Source organism: Camelus bactrianus, chromosome 10 (genome assembly GCF_048773025.1).
Source record: "Camelus bactrianus isolate YW-2024 breed Bactrian camel chromosome 10, ASM4877302v1, whole genome shotgun sequence".
NCBI lineage: Eukaryota > Metazoa > Chordata > Mammalia > Artiodactyla > Camelidae > Camelus > Camelus bactrianus.
The window spans coordinates 43,284,675-43,312,272 of record NC_133548.1 but is presented as its reverse complement, the minus strand read 5'-3'; the positions used below and the strand labels follow the sequence as shown (position 1 = coordinate 43,312,272).

The following is a 27,598-nucleotide window of genomic DNA, read 5'->3' as shown; positions in this document are numbered from 1 at the left end:
CTGTTGCCTCGCCTCCCTGGGCTCCCCGCGCCCTCAGTGTGCCTGGTTCTAGCCTGCAGTTCCCTGCATGCAGCCGTGGTGACCAGCAGCCTCCAGCTCTCATCTTTGTCCACTCTGGTTCTCAGCAGAGTCCCCTGGGCATGGACTTCTCTGCACTCATCCTGGGGGTGGGGAGGGTGGGTGGCTCCATTGCCTCCCTGTGCTCAGGACCCTCTTTGTTGCTTAGTACGTCAGGCTGGGCAGATGGTTGGTCTCTGTGAGCCTGAAAGAAGGACTCAGACTCAGTCCCCACTGCCCCCTGCTGGTGCTGGTAATCACCATGTCTTCTGTGTCAACTATTGACTATAAGAAGGTTGCAGGCATCTGGCTTCTGCAGTTGGAAGGAATCTTAGCCACCATGGTGCTCTCCTCCTTCTCCCGCTTCCTTGGGACCTGGAGCCTCCAGCCACTTCAGACAACTGGCAGTGGCCTCCTCTTGGGGCTCCTTCCCAGTGATGCCCCTGTTATGTGCTTCAGTTCAGCACCTGTGGCAAGAGGCCCTTCAGAGGAAGGAACATGGAACTTGCCTCCCCATGGAACTGGCCCCCTGGCCCGCCCTCACCGGCAGCCTTCTCATGTTCCTCTGTGAGCACCATCCCAAGGGTGGTGGCAACACCTTGCTGAGAAGGCCCCACTGTTCTGGGTCCTGTAGAACCTGATCTGCATCTGGTGGAGCCTTGCATCAGTGCCCCTTCCCTGCCCTGCCCAGCTTGGCCATCTGAGGCTGCACATGGGAGGGGAGCCAGCTCCTGGGACTCGGGGCCCTGCCACTTTGTGCCAGAGCGGGCATCTGGAGGCTTTGACAGAGTCCGGCAGGTCACAGCTGTACAGTCGTTTTGATGGGTGTTTCTTGTGCACTGACTGTGCCAGGTTCCCAGAAAGATCGCAGCCCCCCTGATAGAGTGCACAGCCCAAGTCAGAAGACAGAGCTTCTGGTCACCTGCTTGCTTGTAACTATAAGCAAGTCACTTACACTCTCTGGATCTGCTTCCTTCTCTGTGAAGTGAAGAAAATTCTCTTATGGCTTTGAAAGTTGAAGCAGCCATGGTGCGTTCCAAGGTCTAATCCACTGAATGCTGTTCCCTGTTCCCTGTTGAGACTCCAGACCAGGCTGGGTGCAGGCAGCTTCTCCGGGGCCAGTGTTCCCCAGCTCTGAGGAGGCTGCTTCCGGGGCTGGCTGACCTGGGACTTGGTTTCCCAGAGCCCCGCCCCACTCTGCCCCCACCGCCCTGCAGCGTCAGCTGCCTCCTGCTCTGCCCTCTGCTGGCTCTTAGTGTTAACTACAAGGGGATCATTCCCAGGGGAGGATGAGGGAGTCTGACCTAAATCAGAACCCACAGTTTATCCCAGTAGAGTTTTGACCTACTGGCTGTGCTTGTATGTATGCGTCTGTTTCCTAAATATTTATTGAGAGCCTCCTTGTGTCAGGCTCTGGATTAGAGTCTGGGGCTCCACAAATGGGTGAGCACAGATGGGTGTGTGTGTTTTCTTATGAACTTAAGGTCTAGGAGGGGAGTGAGAATTAAACAGGTTGTCCTAGGTGTGCTTTATGGAAAGGAGCCAGGCTCAGTGAGTGAATGGCAGAGAGTCTGCTCCCAGACTAGCGGCTTCCCTGAGGAGTGAGGTCTGCGCTGGAATCTGCAGGAGTGGGAGTTAGGGGGCGGCAGTCAGGAGGGCCGTCCAGGCGGTGGGACAGTCAGAGCAAGGCTGTGGCAGAAGGGAGTCCAGATTGTCTGAGGCACTGAAAGAGCCTGGTACGGCTGGGACTTGGGGTGCCCGAGGTGAGTGTGCAGCTAGGCCTAGGGGAAGGGAGATGGAGGAGCCAGACTTGCAGGAGAACATTGGACGTCCTCTTAACAGCAGTGAGAAAGCACTCAAGGACTTTGAGCAGAGTGGGGGTCTGATGCTTGCAGGGTGCGGAGACACCCAACTGTGGCCCTCCCAAGACCTCTCTGCTGGTGTGCAGCTCCTTGTGTGGGTTATTCTGCTCCAGGGGCTGCCCTGTGAGGCAGTTCGGCTCCCTGGAGTGCTTGCCCTCGCTCAGGTCTCTTCCAGGGGATGCAGCCTTTTCCGTCTGCATCTACCGTCTCCGATGATGCGTGTTTTGGCAGACACTCTCCCTCGCCCTGCCCGGGCTCGAACGTTTGCTGACCCAGAGCTTTGCTGACCCAGAGCACTGACCGCTCTGCTCCTAGGTTGGTTGGCGCAGGCCAGGCTGTTGACTTTATCACCCTGCCGGGGGGCGGGTGCTGCCTCCTTCGAGCTCATCCTGCCCTGTGTGCCTCTGCCTATTAAAGATGATAGTACAGAGGCCCTGGTGGGGCTTGGGCAATGGTGGGGCAGCTGGGAAGTGTTGTGCTGGAGCTCTGGTCTCACCTTGTGCCCATTTTCTCTCTCTCTCTCTCTCTCTGTCTTGGGCTCTCTCCTGAGCAGTTCAAGAGGCCGACTCGCTTGCCAGTGTGCCACTGGGAGCCGCCCGCCCCACAGCACCAGCCTCAGCCAAGAGGACCAAGGCAGCTGCAGCAGGGGGCCAGGGCGGGGCCTCTAGGAAGGAGAAGAAGGGGAAGCACAAAGGTTGGCTTGCCCTCACTGCCGCCCTCCGCAGGAGGCCTGGTCCCGGCTGTGGGGTTGGCGGGAGGCTTATCCTCCAGACCTGGGCACGAGGGACCGGGTGGAAGGCCTCGGTGAGGGCACAGAATGGCACTCGGGTCCCCCACCCAGCCGGCTCACAGGCTGCCTCTAGCTCATGTGGCACCCGGGCCAGCCTCCCGTGCTGCCAGGAAGTGAAGTTCAGCTCAGCTTTGGCCCAGGAAGCCCCTCCCACCTGGCCTGAGCGCCTCTACCTCCATCCTGACCAGGATGCTCCCTCCAGTGGGGCTCACTGGCTCCCAGGCTGCCGTCCCATTCTTGGGCATCCTCCACTCTCTCCTCTAGTCCCAATCCCTCTCTTGGCTCACAGACCAGTCTGTTCCCTCTGCTCTTCTCCCTCCAGAAAAGATCCCTGGAGATCAAGGCCAGTTTCAGTGGCCCCGGCCTGAGTCCTGTGTCTGCTGGCTAGACCCCTGTCTCTTCAACCCTTGTCTGTGGGAGTGACTTCCAGGCCTCTGGGTCCTGGTTGGATAGTGGCGTCAGGGTCCGTAGGCTTCTGGAGCTGACCACAGCATTTTGGGCAGAGCCCAGATGTGTGGGCCAGGCCTTGCTTCTGGTACTGAGGTTGTGGCATTTTGGGCAGGAATGTTGATGGGGAATGGAAGGCCCTCCATTTGAGATGGCAAGCGTATGCGACCTTGGTCTTTTTCGAGGGGTCCCACATGTTTAGTGACGTGTGTGAGTCTGTATGCGCGTCAGCAAGAGAGAGAGGATGTCAGCATTGATGATGTGGAGCTGGCCACGTCCATGCTGAGTGGTGGCCTCACTGTGTCTGCATCCAGCTTTGTTTTCCCTCTCATGCTTCTCACTGTGTGGCTGGTTTTGTAGCTGGCTGCTGTCTGCCTAGGGATGTGGGGCATCTCAGTGCAACCCTTGGCAGCCAGTCTGGGGGAACAGCAGAAGAAACGAAGCCCATGCCCCTTCCTAGCTCACTGGTGGTTAAGAGGCTGACAGCAGTCATTCGGTTTTTAAAATTCAGTTTTGCAAATAAAGTTTTCAGAGGGTCCCTGCATTCATCCCTCAACCTCTTCCTGGACATCTGAGAATCCAGGCTCTTCCTGCCCTCCACCCCCCAACCCCGATGAGACTCAGGAATGTCCATGGCCTGCAGGCACCGGCGGGCCAGTAGCACTGGCAGAAGACGAGTCTGAGGCCCGAGGCCCCGTGCAGATCCTGACTGTGGGCCAGTCGGACCACGACCGGGACGCGGGGGAGACGGCAGCTGGTGGGGGCACACAGCCCAGCGGGCAGGACATCCGTGCTGCGATGCAGAGGAAGGGTGAGCCTCGTGGGGGTCCAGTGACACCCCCCAAAGCTCAGTCCCAGGTTCTCAGATGCACCCTTCTTGGAGAGCATGGCCCTCCTGTGTCTGTTCCAGGCCCTGGTAGGGGGCACACTTGGAGACCAATGAGAAACTTGGGCAGGGGCCCCTGATAAGGCTAAGTTAAGGGAAAGACATATGAACGAAGGTAACCAACCAGCCCACAGCCTGGTCCTCTCTCTCCTCACCCCTGTCTCATGCCCCCAGAGAGGCCCAGGTTCAGGGACAGATTTCCTTTCCCTTTGGTTCCTTTGAAAAAGCTTTTGCCAAATGTTCCCCCTCTGCCCACTGAGCCAGGGGGAGCAGGGCCAGGAGGCTGAGAGGCAGGGCTGATCCCTCAGGAAGCGTGCTGCCCTGATAGTTTCCCCACCATGAGCTCTGCCCCAGGGACTGTGGCAGCCCCCGGCATGGGGCGGCAGCTGGCAGCCCAGCAGTGCACACGTTCTGAGAAATCGCACTAGGGACAGCTTCCTGGAGAAAGGGTTACTGAGGCAGCTGGAGACTGGAGATGGCATGCCAGGAGGGAAGAGGCACGTAGATGGGGGCCTAGGCGGGCTTTGGAGAGGAGTTGGTGGGCCCCATATGTCAGGCTGAGTAAGGAGTTGGGCCTTTCCCAAGAAAATTCCATGGCCTATGCCAGCCAAGGCCTCTAGTGGAGGCCAGAAATGGAGGCTCCCACGCAGGGTCAGCCCAACTCAGGCCTTGCTACATGGGAGACGGGATACCCTGACTGCTGGAGAGGAAAGGTCTGACTGAGCTGAAGCTGGGAGGTGGGGCTGCACCCAAGGGTAGTGACCAGCGCCAGATCACATTTGAGAGAGGGGAAGTGTGTCCTGTGTGTACCTGGATGTATGTGTGGGAGTGTGTGAGTGCATGTGTGTACATGCGGCGCTGTGTGTGTGTGTGTGTGTGTGTGTTTGTGTAGAAGTGACAGCCTGTGGACGGGAGACTAGGTGTGCCTGTCTGACGGCTCATCCCTTCCTGCTCCTCTGCACGGCCCAGGCGTCTCCGGCAGCATGAGCTTTGAAGAGGAGGAGGAGGAGGAAGAGAACAGCTCCAGCTCCTCCCAACTAAACAGCAACACCCGCCCCAGCTCTGCCACCAGCAGGAAGTCCGTCAGGGTGAGTGCAGAGGCTCCTGCCCAGCAGCATCCCCCCAGTGGGAGGGGAGCGAGTGTGGAGAAGTGATGGAGAGATGGCTTCTCTGGGGACAAAGGCTGGGCCAGGTACTTACCAAGATCTCCTCCTGACTGGGCTCTTATGTCCTCCCACCCAGCCTCCTTTCTCTTCAGCCAGGCCAGAAGGGTGGGGGAGTTGGAATTGGACAGGATGACCTCTAGAACCTGCCCGGTTCATCCACCTCCACCCCCAGGGGCTGCTAAGGTGAGGGAAGGGCCAGCTGTTGACCCCAGGGCCAGGGTGGCCAGGCCCACATCCCAGAGCCCCTGCCCTGTCTCCCACCACCCCCCGACTAGGGGCAGCTTTGGATCCTGGACCGTCCATTTTAGCTGCTCAGGGTTCCTGGGGCTCAGCTCCTACTCTCTCCTCTGTAGGAGGCAGCCTCAGCCCCCAGCCCGACAGCCCCAGAGCCATCAGTGGATGTTGAGGTCCAGGATCTTGAGGAGTTCGCACTGAGGCCGGCACCCCAGGGCATCACCATCAAGTGCCGTATCACACGGGACAAGAAGGGCATGGACCGAGGCATGTACCCCACTTACTTTCTGCACCTGGACCGCGAGGATGGGAAGAAGGTGAGATTGGCTTGGGCACGCAGCTTCACCAGATGGGCTTGAGGTCCTGGGGGCTGGACTGGGACTGGAAGCCTCAGCTCCGACACTCTCCTTTCTGTCCCCCCCCAGGGGACGAAAGCCCTCGTGCCTAGTTGGTGCATGTGTGTGTGTTTGGGAGCTGGAGCGAGGGAGTCACTTGTGCAAGTGGCACCTGTGATTGTGTGTGGACTGGAGGCTGGGCCTGGAATGTGACCTCACTCCACTCCCCAAGGTGTTCCTCCTGGCGGGAAGGAAGAGGAAGAAGAGTAAAACTTCCAATTACCTCATCTCTGTGGACCCAACAGACCTGTCTCGAGGAGGGGACAGCTACATTGGGAAACTGCGGTACCAGCACTCCTGAAGGAAGCCGGCGAGGGTGGGGGAGGCAGGGGCAGGCTCTCTGTAGGGGGCACCTCCTGTCCCTGAAGGAGGTCAGGTGCTCTCCCAGGGTCTTCTCTGTCAGATCAACCATAGGCCTAGATCTGTGCCAGCCTAGAGCCAGACTTGGAGATGAGCCCACACATCCTACCCGAAGCTGCTCCCAGGCAGGGGCAGGGGCAGGGGGGTGCAGGCCTACTAAGGGCAATAGGTCAAACCCCAGGATGTCACTGATGATGTAGGCCACCATGGTTGGTGTCAGGGGGGCAGGGCTGAGTGAGCCCTTGGGTTGGGGAAGGCCCTGAGCTCGGCCTTAGGTGAGGGAGGGTTTGCTGAGGAAGAGCACTGGATCTGGGAGCATAAATCAAGCTTAGAGGCAAGGAATTAAAGCTGGAGATGGAGCTGGACCCAAACTCAGGTTGGGCAGGACAGAGCAGGTCATCTCCTCCACCCTCCTTGGGGTGCTGAGTCCCCTCACAGGCTTGCCAGATGCCACTCTGCCTGCTCATGTCCCATGAGGGAAGCCACTCCTGTTCCTCCAGGGAGGCTTTCTGTGGAACCCAAATTTCCCTGAACTGAACTGAGATGCTCTTTGACTCAACTCAGAGCAAGTCCAGGAAGCGCCTTCACAGATGGGGATTCTGTGGGCACTGTGCCCCCAGGTCTGCTCCTGGCCCAGCCCAGAATGCTTTGCAGGCTTCTCATAGGATAGACCCTGAGCTGCTCCCTGCCCCAGGGCAGAGGGTGCACGACCCTATACTGATTGTGCCTGTCCTCCAGGTCCAACCTCATGGGCACTAAGTTCACCGTTTATGACAATGGAGTCAACCCGCAGAAGGCATCCTCCTCAACTCTGGAAAGTGGAACCTTGCGCCAGGAGCTGGCTGCCGTATGCTACGTGAGTCGTGGGTGCCTGGGTCTCTGATCTCCAGGCTAGACGTGACACTCAGGACTTGCTACTTGTTCTGTGGCCTATCCCACCTATCTTTGTGGACAGACAAGGCTGCGCAGCGGGCTGCCCTCTGTGGAGTGACCCCTGCCTGCGGACTTTTGGGAACTAGGCCTGGCTCTCTGCAGCCCAGCCTGGAGGCCTCCTGGAGAGGAGGCAGAGGCCTGGGTTCTTGTTGGAGCCACCCTTAAACCCTCCCCCTGGTATTCAGGTCCTGAATGGACTATCAGGCACTTAGTATAATCATCTCACTTAATATTCAACCTAAGAGCTCTATCCTATTTTATTATATAGATGAGGAATCTGAAGATCAGAGGTTGGATCACTTGCCATTTATGGCTCGTAAATGACCAAACGAATATGAATAGGGGATTACTCCATCTCATTCTGAAATGAGGGACTGGTACCGTCAGCCTGGTCATGGGCATTTTTTGGAGGCTAATTGGGAATCCATAGCTGTTTTGTATGATCCCGTGGTGCCACCTGCTGGTCAGCTTTGGGGAGGCAGCCTGAATCTCTTCAGTTACTTAGCCTCCACTACGTTCCAGGTGCTGTTTGAGGGAGGCACTGAGAATACAGTAGTGAACAAGAGATACAAACATATATACCTTTATGGGGCTTAAACCCTTGGTGGGGGAGATAAGCTATAAAACCGTCATATAAGCAAAATAATTCCCAATTAATGTTAAGAAGGAAAAAATAAAGCAGGGAAGAGATAGGAGTGCCCTTCTAGGAATGATGGCAGGGAGGGCCTCCCCGAGGTAGCGCTTAGGTAAAGGCCAGAGGAAGTGAGAGCCCACCATGTAGGTGTCGGGGAGAAAACAGCGAGGGCAAAAGCCCTGGATGCCTGGTGATTAGGGAGAAGAGCAAGGAGGGTGGAGCGGATGCAGAGAGGAAGTGGGGAAGAGAGGCGCTAATGGGGCCATATTATGTGAGGCATTGCAGGTCGAGGTAAGACCTTCAGCTTTGACTTTGAATGAACTGGGGAGGAAAACAGTCTGACTTAACAGGACCACTCACTGCTGTGTGAGGAACACATGATGATGAGGAGGGCAAGGGGCCAAGGATGGAAAGAAACAAGGAGTCCAGTTAAAGGCTAGCGCTGTGATGTCGGCGAGAGGTGGCGGTGGTGGAAAGTGGTTGAATTCTGACTATAATCTGAAGGAAGAGCTGACAGCATTTGCTGATGGGTTAGAAGTGGGGTGGGAGAGGAAGAGGGGCATCAAGTATGAGTCCCAGTAGTTTGAGCAAACAGAAGAATTGAGTTGCCTTTAACTGAGGTGAGGAGGCCAGTTTGGGCAGAGTGGGGACTCAGGCGCCAAGCTGTGGATGTGGTAAGTTTAGAGATGTCTGGTGGACATTCCAGTGGTTAAAACTAGCTCATTTTTATTCCCTCCCCTGGGTCTCTCCAGTAGGTAAGTAGAGTCCTCAGACGGCCAGTGTTTTCTCTCTTTCCTAGGAAACAAATGTCTTAGGTTTCAAGGGGCCACGGAAGATGAGTGTGATTGTCCCCGGCATGACCATGGTTCACGAGAGAGTCTCTATCCGGCCCCGCAACGTGAGTCTCTCCCCAGTCCCGCCCGCCTTCCCCATCACCCCAGCCTCTGCATGAGCTTGTAAGGGCAGAACTCCAGCTAGTGTGTATATGTGGAGGAGACGCAGTGTGGGAAGCCCTGGAGGTCCAGGACACTCTAAGGGCCCCCACCCCTGGGGCAGAGCCCTCTCTGGGGTGGTCAGGGTGCTGGCTCAGCCTGGCTCAGCTGATGCCGCCCTCCCAGGAGCACGAGACGCTGCTAGCGCGCTGGCAGAACAAGAACACGGAGAGTATCATTGAGCTGCAAAACAAGACGCCCGTCTGGAATGACGACACACAGTCCTACGTACTCAACTTCCACGGGCGCGTCACACAGGCCTCCGTGAAGAACTTCCAGATCATCCACGGCAATGACCGTGAGTGCTTCTGCCCTGACTCGTTATGTTCACGCGCCACTTGGGGCCCTTAGTGGGGTTCAGCTCGCCTCGCCCTGCCCATGTAGGTCCGCGGTTAAGGAAGTGGATTATACGACTTAGGTTAGATGTAAAGAACTTTCTAACCATAAAGGCCCTGGAGGAACCTTCTCTGGAGCTCTGACCCTAGATCCTGTGCACTAGGCAGAGTCTCAGGTGTGGGGACCCCCTGTGAATGGACTTTCTCTCTCCTTCCCTGTCTCCTGCTGTCTGCGTGCGTCTTTCCCCTTTGCCATCTGTTCTGTCTCTCCTGCTGCTTCTCTCAATTGGTCTGTTTTACCTCCTTTGGGATTCCCTCGGCATCTCTGCTTCTCGCTTTCTCTACCCTTTTGTGATCTGGGTGTCTGTCCCTCCCCATCTGCACCATCCCTGCTCTGCCCGCCTGTCTCTGTCCACGCTGTGCCTGGTTCCAGCGGACTACATCGTGATGCAGTTTGGCCGCGTAGCAGAGGACGTGTTCACCATGGATTACAACTACCCGTTGTGTGCGCTGCAGGCCTTTGCCATTGCCCTGTCCAGCTTCGACAGCAAGCTGGCCTGCGAGTAGAGGCTGCCTCCTGCCCTTGGGGTTGCCCAGCCTGGAGTGGAGCTGCCTGCCTGCGGAGACCGCCCTGCCGACCCCTGTACCTAGGCCTCCTGGCAGACGAACCTTTGGTTCTCAGTGGGCCCCTGGGCCCAGCCATCCAGAACTGGCTCTGCCTCCGCTGCTGAGGATGGGTGGGTATGAAGGGACCAGCGTGAATTCTTTCTGTGCCCCAAGGTCAGTGCACCCCCTAACTCTTGGGCTAGTATCCCGCTGCAGTCACATTTGCCAAGCTGGGCAGCCCCTTCAGCCAGGGAGGCGGGAGGAGGGAACACAAAGTAGGGCTGCTGCCCAGACGTCGGATGATCACGGGTCCCCAGCAGTGAGGGCACAGTGAGCGTGTGTGTTAGTGTGCAGGGCATGTCAGCTTTACACGGCCAAGGGCTCAGTAGCCGAGCCTGGCTCTGACAACTGCAGAAAGTCCTGCAACTTGCAAAGGCCTCAGCCCGGCCTGGGAGGAGCTACAAGGGTGAGAAAAGGTGAGTGATGGGACCTCGTCAGGACCGCAGGGGCCCCGTTGTGGCTGTGGGAATGGGCTGGGGTGGGGGCAGGGTTCAAGTTGATTTGACTTTGATAGGATTTCTCTGTATGCACAGAGGCGGCAGGAGGCCAGGTGTCTTAGAGGAGGGGCCCGCGGGGCCCAGGCTCAGCACGCAGGTAGGGCAGGGAACAGGGCTACCTGGAGCCCCGCCAGCTGCCCCAGGAATGCTGTACTGAGCAGCCCCTGCACAGACCTCGGGGCGCCAGCCCAGACTGCACAGGCACGAGTGCCTGGGGCTCCTGCCTGTGCTTCAGTCCCCGCAGCAGTCAGCCTGGGCCGTGGTTGCTGAGGGCTTGTGTGTGGTCTCCTTAGCTGGGAATGGGATGGGGGAGGGGAGCAGGGGATATCTTAGAATCACAAGACATCAGAGGTGGCAGGATCCTTAGTATCTAGAAGGTGGCGCTTGCCCTGGGTCCCCTGGCTGGGTAGTGGCAGAATTCAGAACTTTAGCTCCCTTGATTTCCTTGTTCCCACCCTCCCCCAAGAAACTGCTCTCTCGCTTTCCTGGGTCCGGTCTGCATGCCCTTGTGTGCATTTCCAGAGACTTAGAAATGTCAAGAGTTGATGAGGTTGAAACCATTTCAGTAGGAAATCGGGCAGTTCCCTGCTGAAAGCTGTCTGGTTTTGCAGTCCCCGATCAGGCCAGGCCTGGGTCTGGCTTCCCCCCGCGGGCAGGGCTTAGCAAGGCTGCTGCCCGTCTTCCTCTCGGGGTGACACGTGGGCTGCGCACGGTCGGGCCTGATCTCTCCTCCTCAGGTGGCACCATCTACTCTGAAGGCTTGGGGACTCCTGTGTTTTTGTCATTTACCCCGACCAGGGCTACTTGCCCAGATGGAGAGCAGAAACTAGTGGGAAGCAGGCAGTAGTTCCTCACTTCAGAGCAGACAGACGTGCTTGGAAAAACTACATAGGAATTGGTTTTTTAAAGTCATACTTTAAACATGTTAGCGGGGCTCTGAGTGAGGTGAAGGAGTTGTTTTGACTTCAGTGGAATAGTGCGCCCTCACCTCCTGGTATCCTGGGTCTCCGGTGTGGCACGCTTGGAGCAGGGCGTACCGGTTCTAGCAGGGGTCTGCCTGTGCCGGGGGCATTCGTCTCTGTGAGCGATCCAGGTTTTGTTCACATGGCCTAGTTTCTAGACACTCGACCTGGGGCCATCTTGAGGGCATCAGCACTTGTACTGGAGCTGGTCCACTTCCCAGTGAAACACTGTAGGGCCGTCCTTCCTCCTTTTCCGTAGTCCCAGTTTGGCTCTTCCTTTCCTGACTTTGGGAGGAGAGACCTGCTGACATTTGGAATGATGGAAACTAGGTGATCTCTGAAGTCTAGTCAGGCTGTTTCTCTGTCTACAGTTTTAAGGTAGAACAAGCTAATTTGGATCCTCATGAGAGGTGGGGTCCTGGTGGCAGAGTTGGAAATTCATCAGAAGCACAATGGGAAACTTGCCCCCTGCTTTCTCCTCTCGTATTCAGGACGGAGGTTGAAGGAGTATTTTGGTGGGGTCGGGAAGGTGGGCTGAGATCTCCAGCCCGGGCCTAGAGAAGGGGAGCTCAGCAACAGAACCCTCTGTTGGGCAGTGACAAGTAAGAGCAGTTGAGTCACCCAGCCTCACAAGGTCTATTCTTAAGACCCCATGCCTGGTGATGCTGGCTTTCCTTGACCACTGGCTTCACAGCCATGGGCCCAAAGACTCATAAAGCTGCCAGGGCCCCTGGGGCTCAGCCTCTCCCATAGTAAGAGTTCTGGTCCTTCATACCCTCTACCCAGACGGTCCTCAGTTGGGCAGGGAACTTGGTGATGGAAAGAACAGTCCCAAAGGGTGGTGGGTAGCTAGGACCTTAGGCAGCTTCTCTGTAACTGCTCCCAGTGCCACACCTCAAAACAATGCCCCAAAACAGTTCCACAGAGCAGTGAAGTTCACTTCCCCAACTCTTCTCCAATTTCAGCTTTTTTTCCCCCTTCTGGCTCCAAGGTGCTCTGTGTTTGTCTGTGTCTCTGTATTTGGGGCAAAGGGCAATCTGCAAACAATCAACCGAGGTTTCCTATTACGATCATACGATCATACGATCATTTCTACGGGTGAGTAGGAAAGGAGTAAGGATACAGGCATGATCACATGTGGATTTTGTTCATTCATTTCATGCTCTTTGATCCGAAAGTGTACCTGGTCTCCCAAGTCTTTCTGCCACGTTTCTGACTGGGGAGACACCATCCAAAGATGTTTTTCAGTTCCCGGTCCGCATAAGCTGAGGAAACTGGTGTGTTGCATGCATGCTTTTGGATGAATTTGAACATCTTGTAGTTGAACGTGCCTTAAAAATCATGACACCAATTCCGAAGGAGCACGTAGGGTCCAGACCTGTGCTGAGGACAGGTGTTAGGAGCCCGGGAGCGTGAGCGCCACAGGCTAGAAGAGAACCTTTGGAGCCCACCTCCTTTAGTGACAGGGCAACAAAGCTGTAGAAGCAGACGTTTTTCTTTGCTCTGGAAATAGCAAGGCACTTACCTCTAAATGGATTTACTGTCTATTTAGAGGCAGTTGTGAATTTAATAAGCCACACTGATGATGATTTTACACTAAGCTGCCCATCCTTTCCTTACAGTGGGGCCTGCAGTGAGGGGAGATGCTGGGTTGGCCATGCCTGTGGCTCTGTTTTGCAAGCACAAATTCCATCTAGGAGTCCCTGCTTTCCCCTTACTGCAGTAACACTGGCCTCCCCGCTTTCCCCTTACTGCAGTAACACTGGCCTCCCCTCTCTGTAAGCCTTCACCCCAGCTGAGATACCCCCGTCACCTCAGGATGCCAAGAGCACACTTTTTTTCATATACTGAATGAGTCTTCTTTCTTGTGGTGTCCAGGACAGAGTACAGCCTGACTCCCCTGCACTCAGCCCAGTGCGGGGCCCCGGATTGTAGAACTGTAGCTGCCCCCAGGAACAGGCCAAAGGACGGGCTCTTGTTTGAGTGTACTGGTCACCTGTCCTTCCACACCTCCAGTTGGCAGTTTTCTGTCATCTCAGGGTATGTGGGGAGAGGTTCAGCAGGAGTACTGGGACAGGTTTGCTTTTTTCACCCAAGTTGGGAGGCAAGTTAGTTGGTCTTACAGAAAGCACTACTATACTTAGTGACCAAGTGATTTGAGCAACAAGTAATTTTTCTAGGTCTGTTTTCTCGTCTCCACAGTCGGGAGGTAGGACTGTTACAGCTTGCAGTGGGACTCAGGGTGAGTGGAAGTTGGTCCTTGTTTTCATCACTTTCTAGCTCATCACTGTGCCTTTTATCTTTCCTAAGAAAGATGTCACACCCCTTTCCTCTTCTATTCTTCCGTCCCTCCCCAACCTTCACCATTAAGGTCCAGGCAGAGCTGGAGATTAGGCCGAGATCTGAGTTTCCTAGAGAGGGACAGAGTGGCTTAGAAAGGGAAGCCCAACTCTGGCCTCTAATCCTCCATTTGGTGACAAAGGGGACTTAGGATGGGTGAACCTTCTCTTGTTGGGAGCATACATTTAGCCAGTTTTCATAATGCCTAGGATGTGTATGTCTATTTGCACAAGATTGTCTTTTCCTATTTTGGAGTGGTCAGACATTTTATTTTTGTTCAAAATTACCTGGAGTTTTAGACAAACTTGCAAAACTGTGCTTTTATTAAGTGACTTTTTGAATAAACTCTTTGGTATTCTGGAGCAGATATATGTATTTATTGGTATGTGCAATGACAGAGTTGGTATTTTCCCATGTTGACATCATGTATGTTGTAGAACTTAGTGTTTGTCTCAGTACAGACCCTATACCAAATTAAACTTGAAATGTTTCAACACTTCTGTGCAATTTTTTTCCCCTATAAAAGAAATAACATTTCTTACCTAAAAGTTTTTTGCTACACCATTCATTCCTTCTGTCCTAAGAGCCTCAGGGGTGGGCAGGAAGGTGGTGATAACAAGGGATCATAGCTTGTTTAGAAGTAATTACACATCTTCCCTCTGGCCGTGCTCTTCAAGTCACGCAGAGGTCGGGAAGGGCTGGAAGAATGGTAAGGACAGAAGGTACTTCAGTTAGAGCATCCTCTGCAGGCCAGCTGAGCCAGCGAGAAGGACGGGCTGCTGGGTCCTGAGTAAACCCCTGTGGGCCTGGCCGATAGGAACAAAAAGAGGGCCCAAGTGGTAGGAACGACATGACGACCCAGCCACTTGACTCCTCGAGCTCTAGGCAGAGCAGCCTAACCTGTTTCAACAGGACAACCCCGCTGCAGGCTTGGCAATTTTCTTTTCAGCCTATGGCAAATATGAAGCCTGAGCAAGGGAGGTTGCAGTTGTGGCTGGAAGCAGACATGAAAGCTACGGGTTTGATCCTGAGGGAGGCGGTCAAAGTTAAGCTGCCCCAAGACTGCAGGACTCTGCTCTGGGCTATTCCCAGCAGAGTAGCCGTGGAGGGTTTCAGGCAGCACAGGACTTGATGACAGTGTGATCCTGTGGATGACACTGTCATGAGCACCTACCACATGCACGCCCTGGACAGACATGATACACAGCATCTCACTGAATCCTACCGGCCTTGCAAGGGGGATATTATTCCCAGTTCATACATGAGGAAATCAGTGCTTAAATCTAAGAAGATGGAAAAGGAAAAATAGCAAAGATGAAGTACATTTTAGAAAGAATTGTGTGAAAATCATCAAGGCAAAATCAGTGATACTTCATGGTATTCTCACTGGGTAGCTGAAGTGTTAGATTTTCCTTTAGCATATAGTCTGGGTTGAGGGAATTTAAGAGTGTGGTAATAAGTAGGGCTGGTTTATTTACTACCCCAGATTTGGAGTTTTTATGTCCTACCTGAACCATGGCCTCGCTCCTGGGCTCTGCCTCTGGAAAATAGCACATGCAGGGCATTACTAAAAAGAAAGGAGGTGGTGGTGGTTTAGTGGTCAGGCTAACGACAGATCTCTTATACAGCCATGACAGAGTCCTGCGGAGAGTCCTGCTTTAACCTATTATTGGGGCATGATTATTATTAAAGCTCCCTTTTCCCAGTGTCCCAGTTTGGACCATAAGTTGTCGGATCACCAGTAGAAGGTACAGACAGTGACCATCACTCTCAGAGGCCATCTCTTGTAGAGGCCAAGCACGGCCCCGCTCCTCAGCGCCCCACTCGGCCCAGCTCCTAGCGTTCACTCTGCACTAGTCCTGGAGGGAAATGCTCTCCATGTGCTCCTGCCGACCAGGAATGGGGATCTCATGGCCAAACCACCCACCATGGTCCCCAGCGATGCAGCTGTTTCTGAGGCCAACTGTCTGCCTCCAGAGATATGACTGTGCTCTGCCACAGTGCCCAAAGGTCACTGTAGACCTAGTGTCAGGGGGCTGGTCACATTCACAGCCCAGACCGGTTCTGAGAAATGAAGACCAGGAGAAAGACAGCCGGCATCACAACAAAAACCAGTCCCATGATTTTGGTCTTCCTGGGTTGTATATACAAATATAGCTGTCATCCCTGAAGAATAAATGGAAAATCCAACAAAGGGCTGCCTAATCTGAAATGACCAAAAAGCACATCAAAATGTTTGAAATATAAATAGACACAGTCCTGCTATATAAACCAACCAAGAACAAGGGCAGCAGGAGCCATCCTGAGGTCTAGTACTTCAGGCAGGAACTATTTCCATAAGCCACTTCCGCTCATTAACATTCCAAATAAAGAGTTGGTTATATGACACCTAACACACCAGCCTCATTAAAATACCTGAACATCCATTTACTTTCACAACCGGCTGCTCTAACACCACTGCCAAGAATGTCCTTTCTCTCCCTTGCCCACCTGGAAAAGTTCTGGCATCCCTCAAGACCCACCTTCTCTGTGAAGTTTCTTGCGAGTACGTTAGCAAAAATTCTCTTTGCTCCTATAGATTTGGGTTCGTATCTCAATTATAGCACAAAACCTTGTCCAATAAAAGCCAGCCAGCTACTGCCCACTGAGTGGTTACTGCGAGCAGACAGGGCCAGTGCTGTTTTATAGGCACTCATAACCACCCCGTGAGACCTGCACTTTGACTCCCCAGCTTTAGAGACGAGAAAGCCGAGGCTCGTGGGGCTAGGGATCTGGCAAGATTCTATAGTGAGGACAGACAGAGATGGAATCGTGACTGGCATTTCTCTGCCTGCAGAATTCATGACCTTGAGCTCTTTTATAGTTCACATATCATTTAAAAAAAATAAATTGGATAAGGCTCCCATGTTAAACCGAGTTTCTTTAAAGGTAGGAATTGAGCCTTTTGTTCCCACTGCTCTGAGCAGTGTCTGCTAAATGAATAAATGGATGAATCAGCTAGAAGGAAACAAATACACATCTCTAACAAGGGAATCATATCCTAAGGCAAAAAAGAAACTTGAACCAGGGTCCCAGAACTCTCCTCACTGTGAATGAAGAGAAAGAGCACAGAAAATAATTTACCGAAACAGTAAAGAGCACCTACATCATTTTTTACCTTCAGCATTATATTACATCTAGACTGGTTTTAGTACATTTTAAACTGCATTCTTGACAAGTGAATCCAAGGTTCCACACAGAGACAGATGCAATATACTTTCTGTAGACTCAGTCTTAAATGACTTTTTTCTGTAGCTGTTAACTAACAAATGCCTAGCAGTGGCTGACGCATCATCTTACTATGATCCTGTACCTTGTGACAGCAGTGACTACACTTAAATGTGTGATTTCAGCTATTTTCCCGGCCTCTTACTCATGCCAGGCACAAGGGAACTCTAAAAGCCCAGTGTACCACCAAGTCTACCTTCATATGATTTCTTAATTTTCAAGCCTTCCACATTTCATGACTGGGAATGTCCTCGGGAAGGTGTCCTCTTTCAACTCTCAGGTCTTTCCTGTAAACAATTCACTTACCCTTACTAGACTGAATACATCTTACCTCAAGGAGACACATGACAGATGGCAGCTCAGAGATTAGGCTTTTGGTTTGGTCAAAATTCTCCCAGTCTTAACCCACCTCCTACTCTGCCCAGCTCAAAAGACCCAGATAGCCACACAGAGAACAAATGGTCTCTTCCTGGGCACTGCTCTGTTGGGTCCCTGCAACTTCCCTGTTGGGCTAACACTCGGTCCACAAGCTCAGTCCTCGTTTCTGTTTGAATTTGATTTGTTAGAAGAATAAATTTGCCAGAGGGCACAACATTCAGAAACAGCTTCTAAGCAAGGACTGCCCATAAGGGCACGAGTTCTCTCCCATCACCAGCTCCTGGCCTTCTAAGCATCTCATGGCAGGACTGCCACCCTTGGGCAGGCTTTCCTGAAGCCTTAGCAGCCTCAAACCCTGGCTCTGCAGGGCAAGGACTAAAGTCTCTACGTAAAGCGTCCTCTGGCCGCTGAAGACCAGAGGTATAAAGTGCTTCTGGGTTTGGCAGTTCCATTAAGCAGAACAGGGATAAAGGAAGCTTGAGATCCAGGCAAAACCGTCCCAACAAACTTCTGGGCTCATTCTTGGGTCAGTGGGAGTCTTCTGCTACTCTGGAGAAAAGCGCAGATCTGAGGAGGCCTCGATGCTCCTAAAAAAGGCCCTTGCGTGAAGAAGGGGCTTCAGCTCAGACAGCAAAGTCTCGCCCAGCTCTGGCCCCATCAGCCCCACAAACAAAATGTTTTCTTCTTGAACCCAGCGGACCACTAACCTGCTCAAGGCCTACAGAATAAGGCATCTTGGACTCTGAAATCTTCACTCTTGTAATCTTAAGTCCTCATCATGTGTAATCTGATGTTCGTTCACAGGTAAACCATCTGTTATTCCTAGTGCGAAGAGTCTGACCTCTGCCCCAAGGGGTGCCATCTGTAATTACAACAGATCAAAGATGACTCAGTGGATCAATTCTGATGGAGGACAGGCAGGAAGAGAAAGAGTGAAGCTGTCTTGCATTCATACTAATCTCTGTGATGTTCTACAAGGTGACAGGTGTGTAAGCACCAGGAAGGATACATGATATACATGGTAGTGGCCTGATTGGCTATGATATTCAAACACAGAGAAGGAAGTACAGGACACAGGGCCAAGGATGAAATCAGAGATGGAGAAAGGTTGCCTTGGGATTAGAGTAATGGATACCTCACCCAACTGGCTGTTTTCATTCCAGACCCTGGGGGCCCCGCTTCCTCAACATGCCACCTGGATGTGCCTTATCATCACTGATGCCCAAGCCTTCACCTCTGAAGCCCTGGGGCCACACTTCTTTGGTGGTTTCCTCTTGCTCACTGTAACTGTCTGCACTGAATCCAGCATTTTCTGCCAAGACAGCGGGATCCTCTTCTTCAGGAAAACAGCAGGAGCATGTTTCTGGCTTTGGGTCACAGAAGGTAACAGAATTCTCTTCCTGAGCTCTGGGGTCAGTAGGCATTTCCCAACCCAAATGGTCGGATTCTTCCTCTTCCAGCACCCCCATTCTTTCAGCTATTTCTTCAGCAGAGGGCTCTTGTGGGTTGGGGTAATCCACTAGGATGGTTTCTTGCCTACGCTTGATGCAATCTGAAAGGTCATAAATTGGATAAGTCTCTTCAGGGTAACCTAGAGAAAAAAGTGGCACAAGGTCTTACAAAGAATTTCTCTTCAAAATAAACAGCGTCAGGCTTAAAGAGGCTTCTCAGGCAGCAGCCATCCTATCCAACAAATCCATTCCAGAAAACTCTAAAACGCCTCTAACAGTGCTAAAGTGTCACCTGAGCAAATTCTTGACGGTCTGCTGACCGTCCCCCAGCTCTCTGAAACACAAACCAATTCAGGTGAAAATCCCCTTCTTAAGTGCAGGGTGCTCGGGGCAGAGTGTACGTCTCACACCTCAAGCTTCTGCAGTAATGATGAAGATTAAACAAACAACGTGAGTCTCAGTTACAGGGGGAAAAAATGTACCAAACACCAGATGGAGAGCACATAGCTCAAGGCTAATGTTTATAATTTCTATTTGGAACCATTTCTAAATCTTCCCGGGGTGGGGAGGGGAGGAGGGAAGGAATGCTGAGCTCTTTGAAAAATACACCACAAAGCCTTCTACTCATCAAAACAATTGAAATGGCTTGCAAGTGTCAGAAACAGAGCACTTCAGCGAGACATGCCCAAGATCCCGAAGGACAAGGACTGCATTTTCAGAAGACAGAATTCCCATTGTTGGCTTCTCCATTTTCACAAAAGGGAACAAAAGAAAACAACAAACTGGTAAACAAAATGAATCCCAGCAACGATAATGAGAAAAGGGAAAATGGTGCCAAATTAAAGAACGAAATGAAATAAATCTGTGTCAGCCAAGCCGCGCCTGAGCGGCAGATGGGCCGTGCTGGAGCTCATATGCCAGTGCTGGCAACAGCAGCCATGCTCCCTGCGCAATGTGAAAGCTGGAGAATTCAAAATCCACTTGCACATTATGATAATTGGCAAATTTTTTTCACCTACAAATTCTGAAAACCAGGGGTCTTTTTTGGTGCCGTGGTGGGTGTGAAGAGACATTTTTACAACATTGATAATCAAAAAAAAAAAAACAAAAAAAAAAACCAAACAAAAAACAGTAAAAGTTATACAGACTCATTGTAGAAAATTTGAAAAACACAAGTTTTAAAAAGAAAACACAAATCACCTAGAATCCCACCACTGATAACAATTTGCTGTACTATCTCTGGTCTTTTTTATCATATATAAACATATATTTTTCTTTTCTTTAACAAAGAAGGATCATACTGGATATAAATGTTGTACCCGGATTTTTTTCATTCAACATGGAGAAATGCTCACGATATAATAATGTTATCAGGCATTTTAAAGTTGGCTACAATTATGCCACCGCACAGCTACATAACTGACATGATACACCATCCCTCTCCTTTTTAAGACAGTTTCTTTCCAAATTTCCATTATAAGTTACATATTAGTTAAGATCTCTGAATATAAATCCATGTCCACTTCCCTATTTCTTTAAGATAGACTTTTAGAAATATGAAAACCAGATCAAAGGGAATGGACATTTTAAAAGCCTTTTTTACACTCTGCCAAATTACTTTCCAGAAGAATTGTATAAATTCTTAGTCCTACCAGTGATGTAAAAAACTGTCCATCTTATCACATCCTCATGAGCACCGATTGTAGTACGTTAGGAACCTTGTCAACGCAGTCCTCACTCCTAGGCTTAACTGACTATGGATGAAGGCTTGGTGAAATGGATCTCAGCTACCCAAGGCCCTCATAGTCAACCTGGTGAAGGGCAGAGGCTGGGCAAGTCTACTTGCAAGTTAGCTCCTAGCCACTGAATGCTTAAGAGAAGTCCATTTTCTGGCATGTTCCTGCCTTCTCCCCACACCAAGAGCAAAGCTTACCTTTGGACTTCCATGACTATCTGCTTTGGTTTAAGAGGGGGAAGCCTGCTGAGGAAAAATCAAATAGTAACTCACGTAACTACTAAGGTAGCCCATGTCAGTCACTATTACTGGTTACTCAAGAACTTCACTAAAAATATGAGCAAGCAACAAAAACTCACTGTCCTAAGAGGAAATAAGCAGTTCAAAACAGAGAAACCAAACTAAGCAAACTATATAAATGGGCCCTAAAAAAAGTCAACGCAGGAAACAAAGAGTTAATGTCAAACTTATAACTGACTGCCAGTAATACTCAACAGGTTATTGCACTGATAAAACCAACCAGGCTTCACTCTAAAACAGGGAGCAAAGAGCTGTTAGAAAAAGAAAGCCATAACTGCAAAACAAAATTAAACTTAATAGAAGAAAACAGCAGGTTGAAATGGACATGACTGAGAACCACAATAATATGCTAGAAGTTCAAGGTGAGGAATTCTCCTAGGACAAAGATAAAAATGACAAAGAAATGGAAATTATAAAGATAAGCTGCAAAGAAGACTCATTCAAGATCCAATCTCAGAATTCTAGAATGAGAGGGCAGGTAACTCTTACTGATTTCATTGTTCAACACTTTCTTCTATACAGTATCTTCTTCCTTGAATTTTAATTTTTGTATCTGTCAGAATACTTCCTTAAGCACCCCCCCCAATAGACTGGTGTACTTTCTGAGTACTACACATAACCACTTTTCACCTTTATAGAAAGAATTGTTTGGCTGGGTATAAAATCATAGATCATGCCATTTTCCCTTATAAGTCTGAAAACATTGCTTCATTCTCTTTCCATTTGATGTTGAAAATGACAAATCTTATCCCAGTCTGAGTCTTTTTCTCAATGGGCAACCTGTTTTTAGTTAGCTAGTTTTTGGTTTCTGTATGGAAGTTTGTATTCTTTTTACACTGAAAAATTTGAATTTGTACAGATTCATCAGCATATGTCTGAGTACTATTAATGTGTGGATTTTTCCAAGTATTTTTGCCTAACATTTAGTGAGTTCTTTCCGGCCAAAGACTTGAGTCTTTTTTCAACTAAATATTTTCTTTTATAAGAAATATTAAAAAAAGCTACTAGACTTAAGTCTGTTTAGGACAGTTGCAGGATACAAGATCAGAATACAAAAATAAATTGTGTTTCTATACAAATAGCAATAAGCAATTTAAAAATTTTAAATATCACCATCAAAAAAACAAACTTTAAGGATAAATTTACAAAACATGTGCAAGACCCTAGATACTGAAAACTATTAAAAAAATTGCTGAAATCTTAAAGATCTAAGTAAATGGAGAGATATAAAATGTTCACGGAATGGAAGATTCAATATTGTTTTCATGTCAATTCTTCTAAACTGATTTAAAGATTCAATGTAATGCCAATCAAAATGCCATCAGGCTTTTCTTTGTAGAAACTGACACACTGATTCTTAATTTATATGCAAATGTGAAGAGCCTAGAATTACTGAAATAATTTTGAACAAAACATAGTTGAAGAACTTGCACTACCTGATTTCAAGACAATATAAAGACACAGCGAAAAAAGACATTGTGGTCTTGGCATAAGTACAGACACACAGATCAATGAAAGAGAACAGCAAGTCCAGAATAGACTCACACATATGGTCAACTGATTTTCCATTTTCCAAAAGGGGAAGGGTTGATTTCCAACCAACATGCCAAGGTAATAAAATGTAACAAAATAAGCTAGAATAATTAAATATCAAATGGAAAAAAACCCCTCAGTCCATATAAAAACTAACTCAAAATGGACCATAGGCCTAAATGTAAGAGCTAAAACCATAACATTTCTAGAAGAAAACAGAGAAGTTAGGCAAACCTTGAGTTAGGCAGTTATCTTAGACACACAAGAAAGTGAATCATAAAAGAGAAAATGATAAACTGGACTTCACTGAAATGAAAAAAATCTGCTCTTGGAAAGATGCCACTAAGAAAAAGGCAAGCCACAGATTAGGAGGAAATATTTTCAAAATTTGTAACTGATAACTTATGCCCAGAATATAGAAGGAACTCTTGCAACTCAATACGAACACAACCAACTCAGTAAAGAAAGTGGCAAACAATGAACAGACGCTTCACTGAAGATATACAGATGGCAAATAAGTACGTGAACAAATATTCAACATCATCAGTCACTGGGGAAATACATACTAAAGTCACAATCGAGATACCACTATACACTCACTAAAACAGCTAAAATTAAAAGGACTGGCAGTACCAAGTGTTACCAAGGATGTGGAGTGACTGCAATTCTCACACATTTCAGGTGGGAAGGCAAAATGGAAAGCAGACTGACAGTTTCTAACAAAGTTGAACATACACTTATAAAATCCAGAAACCTCATTCTTAGGTATATACCCAAAGAAATACAAATATATGTTCCAGTAAAAACTTGTATGCAAAAGTTCATAGCAGTTTGATTCATAATAGCTCAAAGCTGGAAACAACCCAATTGTTCCTAAACTGGTGAGTGGAGAAGCAAATTGTGGTACATCCAGACAACAGAACACCATTTAGCAATTAAAAAAAAAGACAGGGAACTACTCATACCACTCAACGCATGAATCTCAAAAGCATTACACTGAATCAATGAAGGCAGAAACAGAAGAGCACGTGCTATGATCCATTTATATAGAAAAGGTAAAGCTATAGAGACAGAAAGCAGTTCAGCTGTTGCAGGGGCAGAAGGAGGGGATTCGCAGCAAAAGAGGGAACTTTCCGAGATGATGGTAATATCGTGACTGTGGTATGATTACACAACTCTACACATCCGTCACAACTCATCCAACTATGCACTTAACATTTGTGAATTTTATTGTATATACATTATACCTCAGTAATAAAGCTGATTAAAAAAATTTTATAAGATCTCTCTTCTGGGCTGATGGTTAACAAAGAAGTAAGAAGACACTGTTTACCTTCCCAGTCCTCCATGTAAGGGGCCTCCTCAGCTTCTTTCTCTGGAGTGGGTCTGTCAATGAGTTTTCCTTCTTTCATGACCCTGGTGATTTCTCGGAGCTGATGCAGCAACCGTTTTTCTTGGTCAGAAGTCACTGTCTGTGCTCTGCTTAGAAATATCAGACAATCCGGCCAGTGAGTGGTAAGTATTCCAAGGCAATGAACATAAACATCACTATGCTCTGTCTGGATTCCAGAATAGGAAGTCCAACAGCAACAGATAATAATTCTAGGAACTGACCCTGGAACTGCACAGCTGGGAACTAGAGATGTTGGTTCAATGTTGTGATTTTATAAATGGGAAAACTAAGGCCCAGAATAGTTCAAGTGATTGTCCAAGGTCCCAGAATGACTTAATGTCAATACTGGGACAAGACCCCAAATGTCTTAGCTTTCAGTTCAGTGTTCTTCCAGTACACCTCACTGCCCTGATTCTCTAATCTCCAAGCAATTTCACCATTACTCACATTATTCCATTTACTACAAGCCACTTTTCTCTGAAGTAAGATCATCAAAAGAAAATGTGCTGGATCATTAGCTTCAACTAGGAAAAAATATGCTACCAGGCCAACCCTAGAATCACCAGGCTGAAGCTACTCATGCAGAAATAAAGATAGATCTTAAAATTTCAGAGCTGGATCATTCTGACAAATCATCTAGACCAGAGAAATTGGGTAAACTGAGGCCCCATGGAGGGGAAAATGCACATTTACTCACATTGCTAGTTAATGTCAGCACTCTAACTGAAACTAAAGTCTCCTGACTTCTGAGCATTCTGTGCGATTACTGAAGCACAGCGCTCCAGTTCCACAGGTTAGAAAACCTGGGTGTGAGTACTACCCTAGCTGTGTGGCTCTGGGGAGATGTCGGCACAAGTGAGATGAGGCTCATGGATGACGATGTGACTATTTCCTTTGAGAGGGAAGCACTGCCTCACACTGACAGGCAGGCAAGGCCCTGCTCAGAAGACTGAGAGCCATCTGCTTTGGGACGGCTTTTATCTAGTGGCAGGATTTAACAGAGGCTACTTATTCTCCTCTTAAAAACCCAAAGCATTTGAAGTCAACACTCATGAAGGGGACATGCTACATTCTATACTAGCCTTGTGGAGGTAACACCAATTGTTCTAATCGTCTAGTCCCGAACCTACATTTCTTTTTACACTTAACCTACATTGACGTTAGCCTTAATGACTGATAGGGAAAAAGAAAAAAGGGCTTCTCCCTCCAACGTTAAGATGGTTAACTAGATAATGAAGACACAACGTTTCTACAGACCTCAGTGGGAGGAAAACAAAAACCCCACGAGTGCCACTTTTCCCACGCTGAATGGCCTCAAAGCCACGATCTGAAGAAGCCAGGCTGTCCCGCAAGCAGCTGAACGGCTGCGTTACTCTTCCCATCAGGACCGGAGTCCTGACTCACCACAACTGCGCACCTGTTTCATAACCCCTAATTCTTTCTTGTAACAACCCACTTTCCGGGAGGCTTCTGAGGCGGCTAGGCCACCCCTAGCTAAAGAGCCCATATGCTTGTCACAACATGCTGCACATGTTACCTCTCTGGACTGTACTCAGTATATTCTGATTTTTACTGAATGAAATGGTCTTGACTGTCTCCTAACTCATGGAAAATTGGAACCCTTAATTAGAAGAGGGATGGGTAGGCTAAGAGAGGCAGAAACAGACAAGAGAAGCTTTCAGAGAGAATTCCAAACTAAAGTGCCCTCAAATGTACTCACAGTGTCCATATCATGCATTAGGCAATTAATCATGATCCACTTACGTCTTCTGAACTTATTGCAATGAACACTCATGGATTCTTCATTGTGGCAACCTGGTTTGATACTCTTGGATGGTGTATCAGTAAGTGGTAAGTTCACAACAGCGTAGGCACAAGTGCCATGAATGCTGTAACTGCTCGACAAACGTGTTTGATCAGTCCTCACATTCCCAACATCCATCTTCTCCTGCCTCCCTGAAATCTGGCTTCTGCTCCATCATTTTACCAAAACTTGTGAATATCAATGCCCAATTTACTCTCAAGTCCGAAGGTCTCTTGCTCGCATTTCATTCTGTGGACCAGCCTCTCCTGATAGGTCCTCCTCCTCTGGCTACGGAGACATCTGTATTCCTCCCACTTATTTAACCATTCCTTGTAAATCTGATCCTGGCTCACTTTCTTAGTCCCCTCCTAAAACATGGTTTTCCAGAAGGCTCAATCCTGGGAATCTCGTTCTCCACTCCTACAGTCATGCCCTCAGTAATCAGACCCAATTATCACAGATTAAACCATCACCTCTACAAAGATGATGCCCAAACTCTACCTCTAACCTGGACTTTTGACACAAAGGCCAGTCTCATAACACCAGTTATCTCTTGGGCATTTCTACTAGGAGGCCTTGCCACTGTAATGAAGTTAATCTTAAATTCACCCTTCAAAACCATATCCTAGTTGGCCCAGGATCATGAGCAGCTCTGCACGACCAGGCAAGCTAGGTGAGAGCGGGGAGGGCAGATTCTAAGATATTAGAAAATAAAAGGTCACGCTGGGAGATAACTGAGACTTCTGAAGGCTACAAACCCAGAGGAATCATCCAAAAGTTAAACCCAGAGAGAATGAAACAGTCTCTTACAACACCGTTCATGATGAGCACAGAAATCAGACCAGCAAAAGAATGCAGGTGACTCCCACAAAGTGTGATATGCCTCAAGGGTTTGGTGATCTCATTTTCCCCCTGGCCCTTACCTCTTACACCCAGTCAAACGACTTCCTAACTTGTGTCCTTTGTTCTGACCTCAATACCCAAATTTCCTATTGTTGTGATACATCATACATGGGTGTTCTGATTGCACTTCAACCACATTCAAAGCTGAACTCATGATCCTATCCTAACACCTTACCGTCATTCTGTGCTTTTATTTTGGTTGATGCCATAATCTTCCTTCTAGTTTGGGCTGTAAATCTCCAAATCATCTCTCTCTTGTCCTTTGTTTCTCTTATCTAGTTAGTCTTCTTTTGGAAAACCAATCCCTCTTCTGCTCACGGTGTAGATGTTAAAGCCATCCGTCCCCTGACTTCTCTTTCAAGGTTGGCCACGTAGCCCATGGCCAACCATCACACTCCATCCCTTTGGCTGCAGTGATCGATTCAGTGATATTCAGTAATATATGACCCGAGCTGGGCCAACTATACTTTCTAAAACTGGATCTTGAGCACAGTGAAGCCCGAACTGAAAATTTTTCACATTAATTCATCCTGGCAGCAGTCCTTGACGAGACTGCCCATTTGTTCCTATTCCCTAAATACTCATACCTACTCTGGTTCCCACTCTTCTTGCTAACACTTAATCTTCAGCTATTCTTTTGATATTGTAAGCTACCCCATACTCTTCCAACAAATTCTGCTGCGCCCTCCAAATTTTTGCTACCCAGAGTTGGCTGCTTGCATCCAAGGAATCCTGATACAGCCTATGATTTTTCCTCCTCCTTGAAGTCCCCTTAATTTGCCCCCCACCTATTTTCCTCTCTCCCGGCCTGTTTATTACCTTTGCTAGAACTCTTTCAATATCCTAGCATATAGCACTTTACATATGATTTACTCTTCTAAAGCATAGCAGATCATGGCCTTTCTCCTCAAAAGCCTTCAGAGGCCCTCTACTGTAAAGACAATGAATTCCAATTTCTCAGCCTACCATTCAGGGCTTTCCAGTCTGGCCCCGTTTACTTGTCTCGTTTTCTCTCCCATCAGTTGCCTCCCATCTACCACAGCCCTGGTGTACTTCACTCCAGTTACTCAGAATGACCTGCTATTCCAAAAAACATGCCTTGATTCTCTCACCTTGTTTGCTGCTGGTGCCAGCCCCTCCCTCTGAAACATTTTTCCCCAAACTCTGCCTGAGGGAATCCTTCCCTCCTGTAAGGCTTATTCAAATTCTCCCTTTCCCTTAGACCTTCTGTGGTAGGCAGAGTAACATCCCCTCCCCACCCTCCAAAGATGTCCACAT

General features: G+C 49.3%; 2 protein-coding genes across 18 annotated transcripts in view; one reads left to right on the top strand and one right to left on the bottom strand.

Moving 5' to 3' along the window:
* The window catches only part of TUB (TUB bipartite transcription factor), an 81,169-nt gene extending 67,117 nt beyond the window's left edge, over positions 1–14,052 (top strand). For 3 of the 7 annotated variants that reach the window (XM_074372443.1, XM_045524119.2, XM_045524115.2), the window contains exons 4-12: positions 2,473–2,613; positions 3,800–3,967; positions 5,012–5,130; positions 5,562–5,759; positions 6,010–6,122; positions 6,936–7,053; positions 8,564–8,662; positions 8,883–9,054; positions 9,525–14,052. In XM_074372443.1, the coding sequence (XP_074228544.1) occupies positions 2,473–2,613; positions 3,800–3,967; positions 5,012–5,130; positions 5,562–5,759; positions 6,010–6,122; positions 6,936–7,053; positions 8,564–8,662; positions 8,883–9,054; positions 9,525–9,658 (1,262 nt within the window). In that variant the 3' untranslated portion in view covers positions 9,659–14,052. The remainder of the gene's footprint in view (positions 1–2,472; positions 2,614–3,799; positions 3,968–5,011; positions 5,131–5,561; positions 5,760–6,009; positions 6,123–6,935; positions 7,054–8,563; positions 8,663–8,882; positions 9,055–9,524) is intronic. The other 4 variants (XM_074372445.1, XM_045524118.2, XM_074372444.1 and 1 more) reach the window with 3 other exon arrangements.
* Positions 13,859–27,598, bottom strand: part of RIC3 (RIC3 acetylcholine receptor chaperone) — a 35,229-nt gene continuing 21,489 nt past the window's right edge. The window contains exons 5-9 of one of the 11 annotated variants that reach the window (XR_012509695.1): positions 23,554–23,702; positions 18,436–18,792; positions 17,909–18,063; positions 15,065–15,123; positions 13,859–14,254 (exon numbers count right to left, since the gene is read on the bottom strand). Coding sequence is in view for 5 of the 11 variants with exons in the window: in XM_074372447.1 (XP_074228548.1) it covers positions 17,978–18,063; positions 18,436–18,792; positions 23,554–23,702 (592 nt within the window). In the remaining 6 variants the exon portion in view is untranslated. Of the gene's footprint in view, positions 15,124–16,687; positions 18,064–18,336; positions 18,793–23,553; positions 23,703–27,598 lie in introns of those variants that run through there. The other 10 variants (XR_012509694.1, XR_012509692.1, XR_012509693.1 and 7 more) reach the window with 10 other exon arrangements.